The 18,643-nt window shown below is 40.8% G+C and overlaps 1 protein-coding gene across 1 annotated transcript in view; it reads left to right on the top strand.

Annotated features, from left to right (window-relative positions):
- LAMA2 (laminin subunit alpha 2) overlaps window positions 1-18,643 on the top strand; it is a 727,667-nt gene that overhangs the window by 660,391 nt on the left and 48,633 nt on the right. Inside the window, exons 53-56 of the mRNA XM_083176751.1 lie at window positions 1,061-1,237; window positions 6,578-6,723; window positions 11,382-11,558; window positions 16,312-16,477. Of these exons, the coding sequence (XP_083032877.1) occupies window positions 1,061-1,237; window positions 6,578-6,723; window positions 11,382-11,558; window positions 16,312-16,477 (666 nt within the window). The remainder of the gene's footprint in view (window positions 1-1,060; window positions 1,238-6,577; window positions 6,724-11,381; window positions 11,559-16,311; window positions 16,478-18,643) is intronic.

Below are 18,643 nucleotides of genomic sequence, written 5' to 3'. Positions count from 1 at the left end.
AACAAGTAATCAAGGACAATATTACTACTACTAGTGTATTATTATTATTATTATTATTATTCATTTAATTAACTATTTATTTTTCTATGTGCTTATATTTTTATGAAGGGCTGAACACAACTGATCATGTATAATTTATCTACTAATTCAGGCCAGAAATAATTTTTTGGTGCAGAGCACCACAAAACATAAGGCCTGATTCAGACCTGCTCGCTAAGCAGTGTTCTTTTGCTGCTTAGCGAGTGGTAAATGGCACCTGCCAGGGGGAGCAATCGCCCACTCCCTTTCACCGACTGATTGTCCACGACTGCGTGCTAATGTGTACACTCACACATCCATTCGCATCCGGCCGTACAGGTGAAAAATCAGGAGCTGACATCATGTGACAGCCTGTGCAAACCCCTCGGTGAGTGTGATACTCGCCGAAGGCATTTGCACAGCGGGGCTGTACATGCGTATTGATGGCCATGTGCATATGCAGACCTGCAACATCAGTCCCCAGACCGAACTCGCTAAATAGAGAGTAAAACAGAATCTCCTCCATAGTGATAGGTGAGAGGTGACTTGTCTAGCTAAGAGGCAGCTGTAGGCAATTGTATACACTGAACCAGTACAGTATGTACAATAGACAGCACTATGGGATTGTAGTAAAAGACCTAACGCAGTAAAGTTCAGACTTTGACATTTCAGCATCCACATGGGTAGTTGGGGATTCTAAATTTACTCTTAACAAATCTGGTCTAAAAAGCAGTGAAAGGAATTTATACCAATTTTGGCATGTTATGGGATAATGATTTTTATTGGATTGCCTTTATTTTTCTTTTCAATATAGTTTGATCATTTACAACCAGTACTCTACCTACATTTTTTATGCAAATATCACTGGACAGCATACATTGGCAATTTTTTTAAATGCATATCATTTTAAAATACATATGCAATCTAACACAACTACAGCATATCAATATTTCAATATAGGATTTTCATGATTCGCTTTAGTTTTTTTACAGATCATTACCAAGCCTTTGTTAGAATATTTTATTCTCCTTTCTTTTTACAGAAAGTGTATGTTGTCAGTTTTTCAAAACCAGGATATATAGAACTGCCGCCAGCTTCCCTAGATGTTGGAACAGAAATTACCCTATCATTCAGCACCAAAAATGAATCCGGAATGATTTTACTTGGCAATGGTGGGAATCTTGTTTCGCCACGAAGGAGACGTAGGCAAAGTGGGCAGGTAATGCAGGATTCTTTGTATTTTACTCATATGCATTCATTTTGCTTCATTAATATGTAGTAAAAAATGTATATTATCATGACAACTATAAACACCATAGAGTTGTTTACCTATTGTACAGTGATTTCTTCAATAAGGTTAGTATACCAACATCAGAATCCCTACTGTTCAAATGCCCGACAGTTGAAATCTCAACTCACAGGGGCTATTCTCCCTCATGGGGGTCCATGACCCCCAAGGTAGAGACTAAAACCTGAGCCTGTAAGGGGCTTCTATGCGCTCCCCCCCCCCCCCCCCCCCCCATCGGGGTACTGGTGGTCGGGATTCTGATATTGGTATACTGACCTCCGGAATCCAGACTGTTGGAAAGTCATACCACACCCATAGAGTAACACCCACAAGTGTGAATTTGGCTCTTTACATTACTGGTCGGATAAACTATACTGTATATACAGTAACTTTAGTAAAGGAAAATTTGGGAGTTTTGGTTGTTTTCCATCTGTTCTGCATTCTAAACTAAAGTAAAAACTACAGCAAAATGACCATAGACCTTATTTGAGAACATTGGAGCAACTATATACATGTTAACATAGACAAATAAAGAAGCCCACAAATTTTGGCCTAAAATGATGCAACACCTACACAAAGAATAGAGTTTGAGTCTCTTTTAGCTGTGCAGCTTAGTTATTGTTATATGTACAAAAAAAGTAAAAAATGTAAAAGATAATTCCTGAGGTATAAATAGCACTAATCTCTGAGCCTAAGGTGGTATTGAGAAATAGGGAAAAACAAATGTGTAGGCTTTCCCTAATTTTCCAATAACCACCACCAGAGTGACACAGAGTAACATACAGGGTGAGATTTAATGGGATGAGAGATTCAGAAAGTGAGAGATTTGGTGAGAAATCTCCAGTTTTTTTAAAGCGGCAATCCTTTACACGGCAAAACCAGTTTGATTTTGCAGTGTAAATGATTGCCGCTTTAAAAAAACTGGAGATTTCTCACCAAATCTCTCACTTTCTGAATCTCTCATCCCATTAAATCTCACCCACAGTGTAGGGTCCCCCCAGTGGCACCACAGGGGGAGTGCAGGCTGCACTGGGTATCAGTTTCTGAGGAAGTACACCAAAATGCCAGCTCAGTGACAGAAGCAGGGTGCTGTAATGTCACTGTATCAGGCAAGCCTGTCCTATAATAGCACTTGCTAAACCACAGCACGTCCCTTTTAATTTCTATGGAGAATGACCGTGATGATTTGATCACTTCCGCCAGGGCTCTGTACCTAGCAGGTTTGTTGTTTAGTTTTTTTTGCAAAGACCATGGACGCTACAGTACATAGAATGAAGGGGACCTGATCCAAGCATTTTCTAAATATTAAATTGGCAAAATAGGGTTGTGTGAGGGTGTGTTTATTTAATGAGGACTACAACATATGGTGTGTCATATATACATATTTTATGTATAGTAAATGTAGCTATTGTAGACTGCAAACCAATGTCGATAACTGTCGGCTTTAAAATAGACATCATATTATCTTTAGTAAATTGACCCCCTAGAGTGAATCCTTTGTTCCTATGAAATTGTATGGTGATCACCGGAAAATCTATTACACCACTAATTAAATTCAGTGGAAATAAATCCTACTGTACAATGGAAACAAGATACCGTTGGTGTTACACAAAGATGTACAAGATGTACAGTATGACCCCATTTTTATAAATCTGTGGAGCAATTTATTTTTCTCCCTGAGATCATATACTGTCCATTAGCTAAGGCAACTCTTTGCATTTTATTTACAGTAGTTCAGGATGAGGAAAGAACTTTTGGTACTTGTGAGTTATCCGGGCGCCCGATTTTTTGATTGTATGCCTTAAGTTAAGGCATACAATCAGATGCGATGCGATGCGATATCGCATCGCATCGCATGCGACCATCGGATGCGACCATCGGATGCGATGACCCGATTTTTCCATAGGAATCAATGTTAAAATGATTCCTATGGAAAAAGGGGTCCTTTTCATACCCCTACTATCCAAGTGGGCATGGAGTTGGATATAAACCTGTGGCGAGCGTAGCGAGCCACCGAGCCCGAAGCGTGGCGAGCGAAGCGAGCCCCGCGAGGGGACGGTATTCCGTGTCCCCTCGCGGGGCTCGCTACGCTCGCCACGCTTCGGGCTCGGTGGCTCGCTACGCTCGCCACAGGTTTATATCCAACTCCATGCCCACTTGGATAGTAGGGGTATGAAAAGGACCCCTTTTTCCCATTGAATTCCATGTTAAAATGGACTCAGTCCATTTTAACATTGATTCCTATGGAAAAATCGGGTCATCGCATCGCATCGCATCCGATGGTCGCATGCGATGCGATGCGATGTCCCGATCCGACCCGATTTTGAAATCGGGCGCCCGGATAACTCACAAGTACCGAACTTTTTATACTGTAATTAATGTGATTTGTTATTCAATATATTATTAGGGTTGACCTAAAAGTTTTGCAGCTTTTTTGGTTCATTAATGATCATTTGCCACCTGAAGCTGGTTAGTTCTAGCTTTTACAAAAATACAAATACAGTCAAGGCTCCAGACAAATGAATAAACAATTAACATGGTGTGATAATAGTAGAACACCTAGAAGAGGTGCCAAACCTCTGTGGTAAATGCTAAATTACTGATCTAGGTGGCGCTTTTACACACACAATTAAGAAAGTCTTTGTATGCAATTTGCACATTAATAACTCCCAGGAGTGGGTCAAAAAAACTGCAAAGTGTATCAAGTAATTAAATAGAATTAATGTATAAAATGCACAATTATGAAACACAGGCCTAGAACATATTTCTCAAGTTTTGCTTGACGTTATCAATTAGAGTAAGTACTAATCACCATTGGTATACTACTGTAGCATACCTCCCAACTTTCGTGCCGAAAAGGGGGCGGGGTGTATACAAATGAGGGTGCGGCTTATGCTAATTAGCCACAACCTCATTTTTATACGAGAATAGACGCTGTGCGCATGCGCACAGCGTCTATTCTATTAGATTGGGGGGTCTCCCAACTGCCACCCCCCGCAGCGGGACAATGCCTGCCGCGGGTGGGACAGCGGGACAGGACCCGAAAATCGGGACTGTCCCGCTGTAATCGTGACAGTTGGGAGGTATGCTGTACATCCCTTTTTTCCACTTTGCTCCAAACAGAGTGATCTTAACCCTTTTCTGAGAGATGTTCAAAATGTCCACTAAAAATGTGCAGCATCACTCACACTTGTTATATAAATTAAAATAAAAAAGTTTTTGTTGAAAAGATAATTTATTTTTGGTACTGCTTTCCTAGCACGGGGCCCACGATAAACATCGCATGTATCGGTCCTTAATTGCAAGCATCGCATGCATCTTATGTGTTTCTGCACCATGCATGCGATGTATACGATTTATGCGACTACAGTGATTTTTCATCGTATCCATTTTTATCACATGTATCGCATCGGTCGTACTGTTTTAAGGTCATAAGATGCATGCGATGCATACGATTGATGCGATGAATGTATTTTTTTATCTTGGGCATTGTAAATTCTATCACATGCATTCACATATCATAAGTAGTGGTATGTCATGGCATGCAATGTGATATGATTTTCATGTTATTTTACTATGGTGGTGGTGCTTATACGATAAAGAATCAAATGTGTTTCCTTTCGGTTGTATGTGAAGTGATTCCATGTGAAGTAATTCTTAACACCACCCCCACTATGACCGCCAACCCGTAGCGTGGTGAGCGGCGGCGGTACGTGTCCTCCGACCTTTTAATACCCCCACTATCCACGTCGGCGTGGAGTTGATTTTATAAAGTGTGGCGAGCGCAGCGAGCCACCGAGCCCGAAGTGTGGCGAGGGGACGCGGATACCTTCACAGGTATCCGCGTCCCCTCGCGGGCTTCACAGGTATGCGCGTCCCCTCGCGGGGCGCGCTGCGCTCGCCACGCTTCGGGCTCGGTGGCTTGCTGTGCTCGCCACACTTTATAAAATCCACTCCACGCTGACGTGGATAGTGGGCCACACTTGGCGTTCATAGTGGGGGTGGTGTTAAGAATGGGGTGCATTTAAAATGACACTGTATTTAGTGGTTTATAATTAGATGATATGTGATTTTTAAGTGTTGATGCATCAAATTGGGTGCTTATAATGTCAACTCCACTCCCATTGTTAATGCCTCCCCAAACTATCAACGGCAATCGATTTAAACGCATACATCGCAGTCATCGAATCGCACGCATCGTACCTTACTATACTACTGTTTTTCATACGATACATACGATTTAAAAACCGAAATCGCACGTATCGCACAGATTGTATGCCTTATAAAAATGTACACGATTAATGCGATGGGTGCCATGCTAGGAAAGCAGTACCTTTATTTTATATAAGTTAAACATTACAGGTCATTATGATGAATGAAAATGTTTGCTTGGCAATTTTCACACCTGTCTTAACAAATTCACATTGCACTCAAAGGACTACTATGCGCACAGTTTGGCAGTGTCCCCGTACAGCAATGACTGCAGAGACTCTCAGTTGTGCTTGTGACAGCACACAGGTGGGATATGGAGGTCGACAAGCATTGGGTCGACACCATTAGGTCGACATGCAGAAAGGTCAACATGGGTCTAGGTCGAAATGTGTCTAGGTCGAAATTGATCTATGTCGACCTAGACTCACGTTGACCTTTCTGCTTGTCGACCTAATGGTATCAACCCAATGCTTGTCGACCTCCATATCCCACCTGTGTGCTATCTGTCACATGCACAACTGAGAGTCTCTGCAGTCATTGCTGTATGGGGACACCGCCAATCTGTGTGCATAGTAACCCTTTGAGTGCCAAGTGAATTTGTCAAAACTGGTGTGAAAATAGGCTAACAAACATTTCGATCAGCATAATGACCTGTAATGTTTAACTTATATAAAAAAAATGTATTTTTTCAACAAAACATTTTTTATTTTTGTTTATATTACAAAAAATGTGAGTGATGCTGCATTTTATCTTTTAGACCTAATGATTCCTACCCACACAGGTGACCTGATCTCTTTCAATTAAAAATGTTTAGTCCTTATATATTGCTTTTGATTAGCAATGCCACAACAAACAAGAACTGTTCCTTATAGCATTTATTTTCCAATAGAACAAAGGTGTTAGTGTACATGTATGTTGCTTTGATAATATTCAGATAGCAAGATTTGCTCATTAATAAAACCTCTCTCTATGAACAGGCGAGGATAAGGTCCTGAATTATTGCTGCTACCACTTTTAACAAACCAGCAAAACATTATTATTATATTATTTTCTTTTCAGGTTTACTATGCAGTCTTTTTAAGAAAAGGAAGATTGGAGGTTTCTGTCCCGGGGCCCAAAGAGCTACATCGCATAACCATTAGGCCAGAGAAAGGAGAATTTCATGATGGCAAAGAACATTCTATCCGAATAGAAAGATCAAGAAAGTAAGTACAAGGAAAATGTACCTAGAGACTACTGCCAACACTAGAATCACTGATCTACAGTATGTCACTATTCATTTCCTGACATACATTTATTACTGCAAAACTCTGCATTCAATAGCTGGTGTACAGGTGGACTCTTTGTACCACTTGTAAATATCCCTGGTTGAGCAACCTGGCATTTCAACCAGGGATGTAAGCAGTGTTATACACGGTTTGGATCTGGGTAAAATGGCCCTTACATGGTCCAACCCACATTATTCAACCCATGGTTCATTGTAAACTGTTTATTGGCTGGTCATTGTGTGTCTGATGACATCAGGAGCCTGTGCCTGGACAGCAGAGTGCAGAGAAGAGTACAGAGAGGATTTTGCTTACTTCCTGCACACACTGACACAGCCATAGCAAATTAGAGTCTTGAAAAGGTGAAAGAGTTGCTGAGATTAAGGGGTGAGGCAAAGAATGCCAGGCAGCTGACAAGAAATGTCAAAGATTCTGTATACAGAAATGTTGCCCAATTGCTGGAGTCCTCTGGCTTTCACAGAACTCAGCAGCAGGTAGTTAACAAACTGAAAGCTCTAAAGAAAAACTACCTGAAAATCCATGATCACAACAAAAATAAAATTGGGGCTGCCAGGATCAGAGAATGCCTCCTGCACAGATACTGTTGTCAGGTAAAAGCCCTATCTGCCCAATAGTGCATCCTCCTCCTCCTCAAATTGCTCTCACTGGCTGAAGTAGAAGCAAGCATGAAGTCAGGGATCCAGCCTTGTGCTCTGTCAGCCATGATTGCTGCAATGTTGTGAGCTGGCCCTACCCTCTCCTTTTGTCCCCTTCTGACTTGTCATCTTTCTGAGCCAAAAAATAGTTAATTTGAAATTACATACATGGTGTTTTAATGGCTGACCTGGGATAATTGAATAGGTGCCAACCCCACAATAACACAGGTCAAAAGTGCAATTAAAACTCTCTGAACCGGGTTGGAGGTGGATGGTAAAACCCGGGTTGGACCCGGGTTTGCAGTGTGAAAGTGGCATAATTAACCCAATAATACATTTCTGGCTTTGTCCTAATTACTGTATGTTGAGAAATCTATCAGTAGATAATAAAAATGCTAAACAAGATTAGCAATAGAATGGGTCATGCAAGAGTGAACATGGCACCTTTTTATTTTACCATTATCATCTTCTATTTATAAGGCTTGAAAGGGTTTTGTAGGGCTGTCCAAAGAGAAGAGAACAGCATATGTAAGAATTGATACAGACAAATTTAAATTCAAACATACAGTGAGTGTGTGTATATATATATATATATATATATATATATATATATATATATACACAAAGACACAAAAGACCCCAACTGCGCTCAATAGAACAATAGCAGCACCTCTGAGGGATCCTCTGTTAGCTGAGATCCAAGGGTTTTAGAGATCAGGGAAAGAGAGAGTTTCAGAGTGCGCTAGCAACAAATACAAAACATGTGATAAAATAATGGTATTTAATAAAAATGTAATACAACTGATGAATAATTTGCAATAATTTAGATTTCCAAAAAGTATAGCGACCCCAACGCGTTTTGTCACCGGAATGACTTCATCAGGGGCGAGTGAAGTAGTTTGTAACAGAGTACAATTATGCGTAAATCATAAATTAGAAACAGGCCTCTTTTGTGGGGATCTAGCCAAAATGGAGTCAATAAAACCGGATGTGCACTCTAGGGATCCAGAACACAGATTCTGTGTTCTGGATCCCTAGAGTGCACATCCGGTCTTATTGACTCCATATTGGTTAGATCCCCATAATTGATTGCCTGTGCTATTGGGGGCCAATATTTGTAAACCGGTGGTGAACCCCTGATCTGATTTGCTTTATCCAGCCTGATTTTTTATCAAATGTATGGCGATTGTCTTCAATATTTACTGATTCTACTTCTTTGGACCATTATTGCATGATTTGATTTGCTTTGTCCATCTTTGATTTTTAATCAAATTTAGGGCGATTTCCTTCAATATTTACTGATTCCACCTCTTGGGACCTTTTATGCATAATTACAGCACAAAATAAGCCTGTTTCTAATTGATGGTTTACGCATAATTGTACTCTGTTACAAACTACTTCTCTCGCCCCTGATGAAGTCATTCCGGTGCCAAATCGGATGGAAGGACTCCTGGGGTGCTGCTGCCTCAGTTACTCTAAATGTATGTTGGCCTTTAGAGTAATACATACGAAGTAACCAAAAATTTGTGTAGATTGCTCTGTACCAGAAGAGTCAAATAATCATCTTATAAGAACCATTTCTTCTTGTAATTCTAAAGACTACAGTCAGAGTGAATTACAAAGTGAGGACATTGTGTAACATGGTCCTTAAATATTTACTTTAATTAAGAAATGCACTTACAAATGCCATTAAAAAAATGCTCCAAATTCAGATGGAAGGAGATGATCAGCCAGTGATCACACGATGTACATCTGAAGCATTTCATTATGACATACACAGTCTCATTATGACAGTATTTGTTTGGAAATCACTAACTATTTTTGCAGCGCTATATCTATGCTGCAATTATTTTACACACCAGAAAACTGCACATGTGGATGCCAATAAACTATTAATGTGACTTGTAAAGAAAGTTGGCTACATTAGGGAAAAACTAGTATGGATATAGCAGGGTTGTAAAGAGTGATTTACTTACTGATTCAGTTTGACAAATGGTTGGATTACAGTATGTTGTTTTCACATTTCTTTGTGTTGATTTGTTGGAAAATTGCAACAAGAACTGTCATTGATCTATGTAGTAACGCAACAAAAATGTGAAAAAAAACATGTACCTGCTATAGCTGCTGCAACTGTTTTATCAAGTACAGTACAGTATGACATAATGTGTATCACTCTATAACTTCGTACACTGTATACATATACTGTAGTGCTACTAAAGAGATCAATCAATATGTTATTGTGTATAAATGTGTATTAACCACTTTCCTGGGGTGTCCACATCAAAATGTGAACATGCCAATCTAGGCTTTCCCTGTATGTCCGCAGCCTAGGAAACGGGTAAACGCCGCCACACCCCCAATTGAATCTCCTCTCTAACACGCGAGGGGATGTGTACGCTAACACATCCCCTCGCATGCAGCCGCACAGGGGTAATAATCATTTGATGGTCGCTCACCAACAAATGATTTTTCACCCGTTCGCTAATAAAAGTCAGTCTAGACTGACTTTTATTATGGACGCAGATCGCCAAATTCATGGCAGGCGCTGACGTCATGGGACATCATCCATCTGCAGGGTACTCCCAGCATTTTTATGGGCATGCTCATAAAAAGCTGGGTGTTCTCCTGCTTCCACCCCTTTCCCGCACCTCCTGGAGCAAATGGGCCGGCTAAAGTGAAACATGTGCATATCCGCTCATGCGCAAACCCCGTCCATCGGACCCGCCCCATAGTCGGAGCTGATGTGACGTCCTCAATAGAGTCTGCTGGCGACAAATCATTTAAAAGAAAATTGCCCTTAACATTTGTTTCTTAAATGGCATTTTCGGTATGTAATATCTGGGCTCCCGTTTTTCTTATGAGACCGCGTCCCCTCGTGGGGCACGCTGCGCTCGCCACGCTTCGGGCACGGTGGCTCGCTGCGCTCGCCACACTATATAAAATCAACTCCATGCGTAGTTGGGTAGTAGGGGTATGAAAAATGGGGTGCATTTAACATGGGAGCCCAGATAATACATAAGTACCGCATTTTCTTTACTAGAGTATTAAATGTTTTTTTGATTTAAAATGATGAAGTACTTTTTAAAACTGCAGTATATGGGGTACCTATTGGTACATGTGGAAGTTATTATACATGGATTTTCTACAGGGATATATTGAAATAAATGGCATTGTACAATGTAATGATCGTAGTTCTGTTCCGTATATATAACTTGCCAGGATAACTATTTTAGTCATATATTCATTTAGAATGCTTGACAAAGTACGTGACTTCAGTCAGAGAACACTGCTTTTCTAATTAATTCTAGCAATCTGCTGGAGTTTAGGAAGAAAATAGCTTGCTGTCTCTGTTTAACTAAACAACGATGTTAGTAGAATGGGGAACAGTGCAATTACATTGCTTGTCTAACATGAACAATAGTATTTGTAGCGTGCTCTAAATTTACCTGTAAATTGGGTACATTTTATGTCCAGTTTACACCTATTTTTTGTTTCCAACAGTGTGAATATTCAGCTCAAATCCAAGCAGATGTGTCCCCCATGCTGGGTTAAAACAGCATCATTTTGTTACTTAGCAATACAATGCAAAGTCTGTACAACACTAAAGCCATTTTCTTCTACAGTGCAGTATACAGTACGCAAAACAGATGGAATCAGCATAAAAAAACAGCTTTAATGCATATATCGGATAATTAGCTGAACATTTTATCTCTTTTTACATTGTCGTGGTGAAATACACTATGCAACAGGATGCTGAGCTATTGTATTAACATAAAATGACAATCATAAGACAGAATCTATCTAAGTTTGTTGTAATCTTCCTGTAGAACTATTTTCAGGAGGAAACCTTTTTGTATTGAGTGTATGAATATATGCTATAATATGCCATTGTGGCTCAATCGCTAAAAGCAATACGCTTGTCTATATTCTATCTCCTTTCAGCATATTTACAGTGCAAGTCGATGAGGACAAAAGTCAGACACTGAAAATGCCTTCCGATCATCCCATAAGTGTGAAAAAGCTGTATGCAGGCGGCATTCCATCTGATGCACAGTTTACTTTATTCAAGAGCATACCAGCCTTTGATGGATGTATCTGGAATCTTCTCATAAATGCAGTGTAAGATAAACATGACATAGTTTAAAGAATGTGAATTAACATAAGTGTTAATGAAATGTAAATATTGCAGAGAAACTGTAAAATGGTAATTTGATTTAATAATCTACAGAAATGAAATACGGCATGCATAAAAAGGGCTGGCAGGTGGCCAGTGGCAATCAATAGCAAGAATCCCAACAAACCAGGGCCATCTCTGGCAGGGGGATGGCTACTGTCCGAGGGCCCCACAAGCATAGGGGCCCCAGCGCAGCCTAAGACAGGGAAAATCAACAATGAAACGTTGCTTACGGCAATACCATTTTAGCACTGGCCAGCGTTGGCCGGCATCCCTCCTCACCTTGTCCTCTTCCTCTTGTGGACACACTGAATGTCAGGCGTCAACTAGCCGATCATTATCAGTGAGGAGTGCTGAGAGCGGAATCACAGCCACGATGGACAAAACAGCAATATTGTTAGTGCTGGCTAGTGTGGGCCAGCATTCTGTCCTCCTCTTTCAGTGATCGCACTGAATGTCAGGTGTCCACTAGCCGATCATTATCAGCGAGGAGTGCTGAGAGCGGAGTCACAGCCACGATGGACAAAACAGCAATATTGTTAGTGCTGGCTAGTGTGGGCCAGCATTCTGTCCTCCTCTTTCAGTGATCGCATTGAATGTAAGGCCGCCTGACTTTATCATTGAGGAGCGCTGAAAGAGGAGCCACCATGGTGATGGACAAAAAACTGAGGAGAAGAAATCAGAAGAAAGAAGGAAATAGAAAAGTACGCAATGGTGGAGCAAAAGCTGCATGATGGAGGGAAAAGTGTGAAAAGGATAGCAGTTGTGAAGGTAGAGGCCCCACTGCACTACTTTGCCCAGGGGCCCATAATGCTGTAAAGATGGCTTAACAACAGGTGTCTGGTAAGTATACATACCATTTACCTGCCTCAACAAAATCTAACATTCCATTCCCAAAAAGAGTGGTACTCAGGCGCTTATTATAAATTAAATCGAATAAAATAATATGAATTAAATAACATATAAAATTGATTCAGCTGCAGACTTCTGGCATTTTGGTGTCACTACGCTAGGTTACACTACAGGCTAAAATGGCAATATAGAGGAAGAAAAAAAATCGAAGTACCATGCTATTTTTTATATAAAACTAAATAGCACCATGGATGAACATACACGTGTCAACAAAGATACAACAATTTTTATTTTATTAATAATATGTAAGTAAAAATTATAAAAAAGATAATACTGGGTGGCCATCAGTTAATTCAAATACAATAATAATAATAATAATAATAATAATAATAATTGTCTTACATCTGTAGACTTCATATATATGAAATATTACAATATATTTGTCAAATAAAAATGGGTACTTCTTTACTTTCACGGCGCCAGCATGGCGCCGCGCGTACTTCCGGGTTACGCTCGCCACTAACTAAGTAAAATAAACTAAGTTAACGCCATGCCAACATGGATAGTTCATACCTCCACTATCCATGTTGGCATGGAGTTGATTTTAATTAGCGTAGCGAGCCACCGTGCCCGCAGCATGGGCGAGCGAAGCGAGCCCCGCAAGGGGACTCTGACGCGCGGCGCCATGCTGGCGCCGTGAAAGTACAGAAGTACCTAAAAATGTGCTATAAAAAAGAATCACGAATGCTGAGTAAGCAGTGAGGGAGCATAAACCGCTGATGGGTTCTCCAGGTTACACTTGGAAGGTCATGTGATATGTTAATCAGGATGGGCACAAGGCCTATCAGAGCAGTGGGAGGGATTAGACAGTGTAAGAAAGTTCACATGCTAGATGTGAAGCTTCCTCTGTCCGGAAAAGCTGCTGACAAGGCAAGACCTGCTCTGCAGCATACTGTGAAGTACACGTGCATTTGCACATAATCTAATATTTCTCTGTTTCTCTCTCTTCAATCCTATCTCTCTGCAGTCCTATCTCTCTGCCCCCTTTAACTCTGCTGTCCCTTTTTTTCTTTACTTTCATCCCTATAGTGCTCCCTTGACCGTTGCTATGCCCCATCCATGCAAGGTCTCCCGCCCGCCTGGCGGATGCCTCCTACCTGGCTGGGGGTGCCACGGGGCCTAGCGCTGACATCCCTGGTGGTTCCAGTAGGGACCGGAGGCGTGTGCGGCGTGGTCCTGCGGCTCCCGACGTGACGGTTGCGGCGCCGGCTGATGACGCGGCCCGGCCCTTTGAAACAATCAGATACTTTATATTTGTAGACTTCGTGTGCAAAATATAGTACGTTATTCTCAAAGTTTGTTTGAGTGAGAATGTTACTTGCCCAAGTATCATTCTCACTCAAACAAACTTTGAGAATAACGTACTATTTTTCTCCTCACAGAATCAAGGGAACTAATTAGCTTCACCTGTGGATCTTTTAAAATTTGTCAGTCAGTAATGAGCGCACCTGTCGGGTGACCTGGAAAACGTGAACTGTGTGGGGTCCTGAGGACCAAGTTTGAGAACCACTGTTAGATTAATCACTTAAAAGGATGCAGAGTTTAAACGTGTTACAACACTATATCGGATTATGAATGACACACGGACATGCAATCCAAAAAAAGGGGATTCACCTATAAGAGGAATCACTTTGGTAGTTGGTTTTACATCAAATTTTTGGACGCATCTCCATGAAAATACTTACCTCTGAATATCCTTGAGTTCCTGTGCAGGATCAAAACCCTACTGTTCTTCTTGCTCTAATTTAATTAAATAAGCCTATCCTATGGTTTCTGTACTGCCATTCTTTCCTGCCAGGCAATGTTCTTAGACTTGAGCCCGCCACCAAAGCTACTTTAAAAAATACTCCCCATAGCAAAGCACAGGTGGGTGCTGAAAATCAGTATAGGAAAATGCACCACTACACCCCCACACTGAAAACATACCAAACAACATTCACTTACTGAAAATAAGGTTCAAAAAGAAAAAGAAAGAAAGGATATACAAAGATTAAATGAATTAGAATGAGGAGAACATCAACAATATAGCAGAGACAGACAAAAATACACATTCTATAATATATACATGCAATTAAGCAAGTAAAGAAATTCCAAACCCACCACCTTCTTATACACTGAAAGATACAGCCAATCTATGTCTCCACACAGCACTAGGCTGATAAGTCTGTCACCAGGGCCCTTATTCTGGTTGGTGCGGATGTTTCCGCGTGCGTTCGTTCCGCCGATGTTTTGTGTCTGCGCATGTGTGAAAGGGACATACGTCCAAATTCCGCATGAATTGTTTACACTACGAACAGGGGGAGGAGAGGGGCGTGAAGGGATGTTTGGCCTCATTAACATATGCATACGCCCCGCGTTTCATATGCGTTCCCATGAAAACGCTGGGCGTACGTATGGTAATGCGGCCATGACGCACGTGTAGGGGGCGGACATATGACATTGCCGGATGTCAGCTGCCCGCCCAGATCCCTGCTTTTGCACGGAGAAATGCCCGAGTGGTCTGAGCTCGCGGGAGCTGCCTGACCGCTCGGTCCTGCATTCGATGGTATGCGACCATCGAATGATGGGGGAGGTTCCCAGAGATGGAGGAGGTGTATACATGAGAAATCCACTCGTGCTCCGTGCGGTCAGCGGCTTACCGCATTCGGACGGAGTGAGCGATCCGTACGGAAGGCGGGGTTTAGGACGCACGGTCCTGGCCGCATATTCAGCTCCGGCCGCACAGACCAGAATAAGGCCCCAAGTACAATTACAAAATGGAAACCACGAAGTAATGACATTTTACACATGACCTGTCCAAGCCTTGTGGTTTATAGAGCATCACATTTACATCAACGCTACGCTATTTCTTCCTTTACAAGACTAGATCAATATTGGAGCCAAAAAAAGCAGTATTACTTTAAATACTGGAAAATGTTTCCAAGTATGAGCAAAATGGCCTGTCTAGATGAGCGTGCAGAAGAAAGAAGCTTGAACAGTGCAGTAATGTGGAATTAATTATGCTCTGTTATGTTCTTAACTTCCTGGCACAAGTCTCACACAGGCGTTATACCATATTATAGAGCTCTGAGACTGTAAGCACTATCAGCTAAAGCTTAAAATGTGTCAATGGCTAAAACATATGTTGCCTTAAAGTGGCTTCAGGCCTTATGAACGAAATGGATTACAAATCTCACCTTGTTTATAGAGGAGTAGCCCTTCCTATGAAGATATTCCATAATAAAGCATGAATTTGTGTTAAAAGGATATAATCTAATTCCAAAGAGCTTTCTAACTAAGGGTCTGATTCAGCAACACTCGAAAGGGGCCTAATTCATCCCCGTTCCAATGTTTGGGGGTCTGTGCATGAACAAACGCGTATTTTCTCATGTGCAGACAATGGCACCGAACGGCTTTTGTGAATTACACATTTGCCGGGCCAATCATTGCAAGGAGGGAGGGCTGCCCAGAATTTTATGGCACTTGGCATTCCCATGGGAACACAGGCATGCTGATACCTGCTGGGGGCGGGTGGCTGACATTAAAGGCTGACGTCGGAGGACAACAAAGGGGATAAAAGTCAGTTGAGATGGCGACCTTCAAATAATTTCTCCTGCTAGTGGATGCATGTGAGGGGATGTGTTAGCGAACACAGCACCTTGCATGGTACCAAGGGGACTCAGTGGTGGGGGGTGGCGATCGGTGCTCTGTAAGCATCAATTATTGCTGCTACCAAACCTTACAGAATGACCCCCTTAGTTGCATATTTAAATAACATAATGAAAATAAGTTTTCTTTTTACTATAGACCGATGGACTTTGCTCAGCCAGTATCTTTTGAAAATGCCGATATTGGGCAGTGCCAATCTCTGCTGCCAGACCGGGATGATGACGAAGATACAGACAAAAATGCCACACAGGCATTAGTCCTTCCTGGGTCTGGTGCAACTGGCTCACCTCCTGCTTCATCTACTGTAAGTATTTTTTTTTACCTATAATTGACCCAATTGACCCAAAACCATAAGTAAAAAGTAAATATATGTAAATACTGTATATATTTCAATGCATATTATCTTTTGTCTGTACATTATGGAGCTGCCCATACAATTTAACATACCTGTAGATGCTACACCACTTTCCGCTTAGCATTGATGGATATCAGTGTATGTGCTACTACTAAAGCCCTATTTGTCCTTTTAGTTGCAGAACCATTGCCCCATTATGCCCATTATCATTTACTCCGGACTATATTCTTACTAATATATCAAATGTTACATCTGCAAAGAGTAATCTAAAGGAGGTCTATATATGGACATCATGTTTTGTTGCCCATAAATTTTATTTTATTTATTGTACCCTATATTAGGATAGAGTAGATTTAAATGTTTCACTGGAAAAAAGCCACAAAACTGTTCAATAATATAATTTTATAGACCAGCAGTACATTTGCCATACAGTAGTAAACTGAATAAACTTAAAAATGTAGCTATTTTGTTTTTAGTGTATTTTTACTACACTTTTGCATTTCTGTTTATGTAGTTTGATTGCATACGGTATGAATCGGTATTAGCGTACTGACTGACGTGATGATTGGCACTCTTGCATCACTGTCAGCTTGGGATGTGGTTTACAGCCTTTAGAGAAGATTTCCTTCCTTGTGTGTTTTATTCATATTATACAACCTCAACTTCTACGTAACCTAGATACACACTGTACAGTTAATTATTGGAGCAGTTGGCCATTAAATGGGTGCCGAGCCTGTTTTATTGTACAGTATAATGTATACAGTAGGAACGACCATTTTGGTGATAAACTTGAGAAATCTAGGTCACAAACATGTTCCTTTGACAGTCGGCTTAGTCGGACAAGACAGAAAATCTTGGGCTAAATCTCCTTATATTGTGTAGTGTGTGTTCTTTATTGATAATCAGATTTTGCATGTATCTCCATCACTACATCATCTTCCCTATGGGTTGACATTGGCTAATGAAGTGTGGTGTGGAAGAACATTGGTATTTGTTTTTTAATAGCTTAGATATTGGTTCCTTCAATTTGGATAACTGTATCTCCATGTAAATTCACAATACATTTGTCAGTGAATAGGTCAACCGCTCTTGGTCGACAGTGAAATGGGAGGCACAAGAACAAGATCAACATGCACTAGATTGACATAGTCAAAAGGTCAACACAAGCAAAGTTCTGCATGGGAATGGGCAACATGAAAAAGGTTGTCAATGTTTTCACAGTGTATTGTGTCAACATGGACCCCTAATTTGTGTAACACATACCCTATCATGGCTTTCCATGCTTTGGCCAGTGTGCCTTGCTTCACTTCGCTTGCCACATTTACAGTTCCCAATTGTAGTTCACGAGGATCGTATGAACAAATTATATGAATGAAACAAATCATGAAAAACCCATCTCGACCTTATCATGTGTAGACCATAACCATGTCTAACTCATGCATGTCAACCTTTTGACCATGTCAACTTTTTAACTGTCGACCAGTAGTGGTTGACCTATTGACCGCCAACCTAATTACTGTCAACCTAACAACCAGAATAATTTTGTCTAGTACGAGTAAAATGTACACACACACCAAACAGAATTTTGACACCAGTAAATCTAATCAGAAAACAAATCTATTGTTCGGAGAACACTTGTCTCTTAGTATAATATCTTTATTGTATTTTTTATGCCTGTATGTGTGTAGAAATTCTCAAATACATAAATGTAATCACTAAAAAGTGGCCTTATTTGTGCCGTTCCTTTGGTGAATGACAACCAAAAATGTAAATCGTTATACTGTTTATAACCAAGGGTATGCAATAATTGTTTCACTACATGAACATACGAAAAATTCAGTTATGTAATTTTATTTCTTTGAAGCATCCCTTATGAATGTATTGTTATTTTTTGTTACCGGTCCCTTTTTACTGATTATCAGTGTTGCCATCAAGCTGTTGAAATATTCACAATTTATATTCTGTGCGCTGTGTTGCATGAGGCTGCCAAGAAATGAGTGCAACAACAATAGAGTGATATAAATTAGAATACAGTATGTGTTGCAAATGATAGATTTGCTTTGGAAGCACATGCATTTAAAAGTGTTCTTTCTCTATACTTGTGTAAGTTTATTT

Source organism: Crinia signifera, chromosome 3 (genome assembly GCF_055691185.1).
Source record: "Crinia signifera chromosome 3, ASM5569118v1, whole genome shotgun sequence".
Taxonomy (NCBI): domain Eukaryota; kingdom Metazoa; phylum Chordata; class Amphibia; order Anura; family Myobatrachidae; genus Crinia; species Crinia signifera.
The sequence above is the reverse complement of the archived record's forward strand: the minus strand, read 5'-3'. Positions and strand labels throughout refer to the sequence as shown.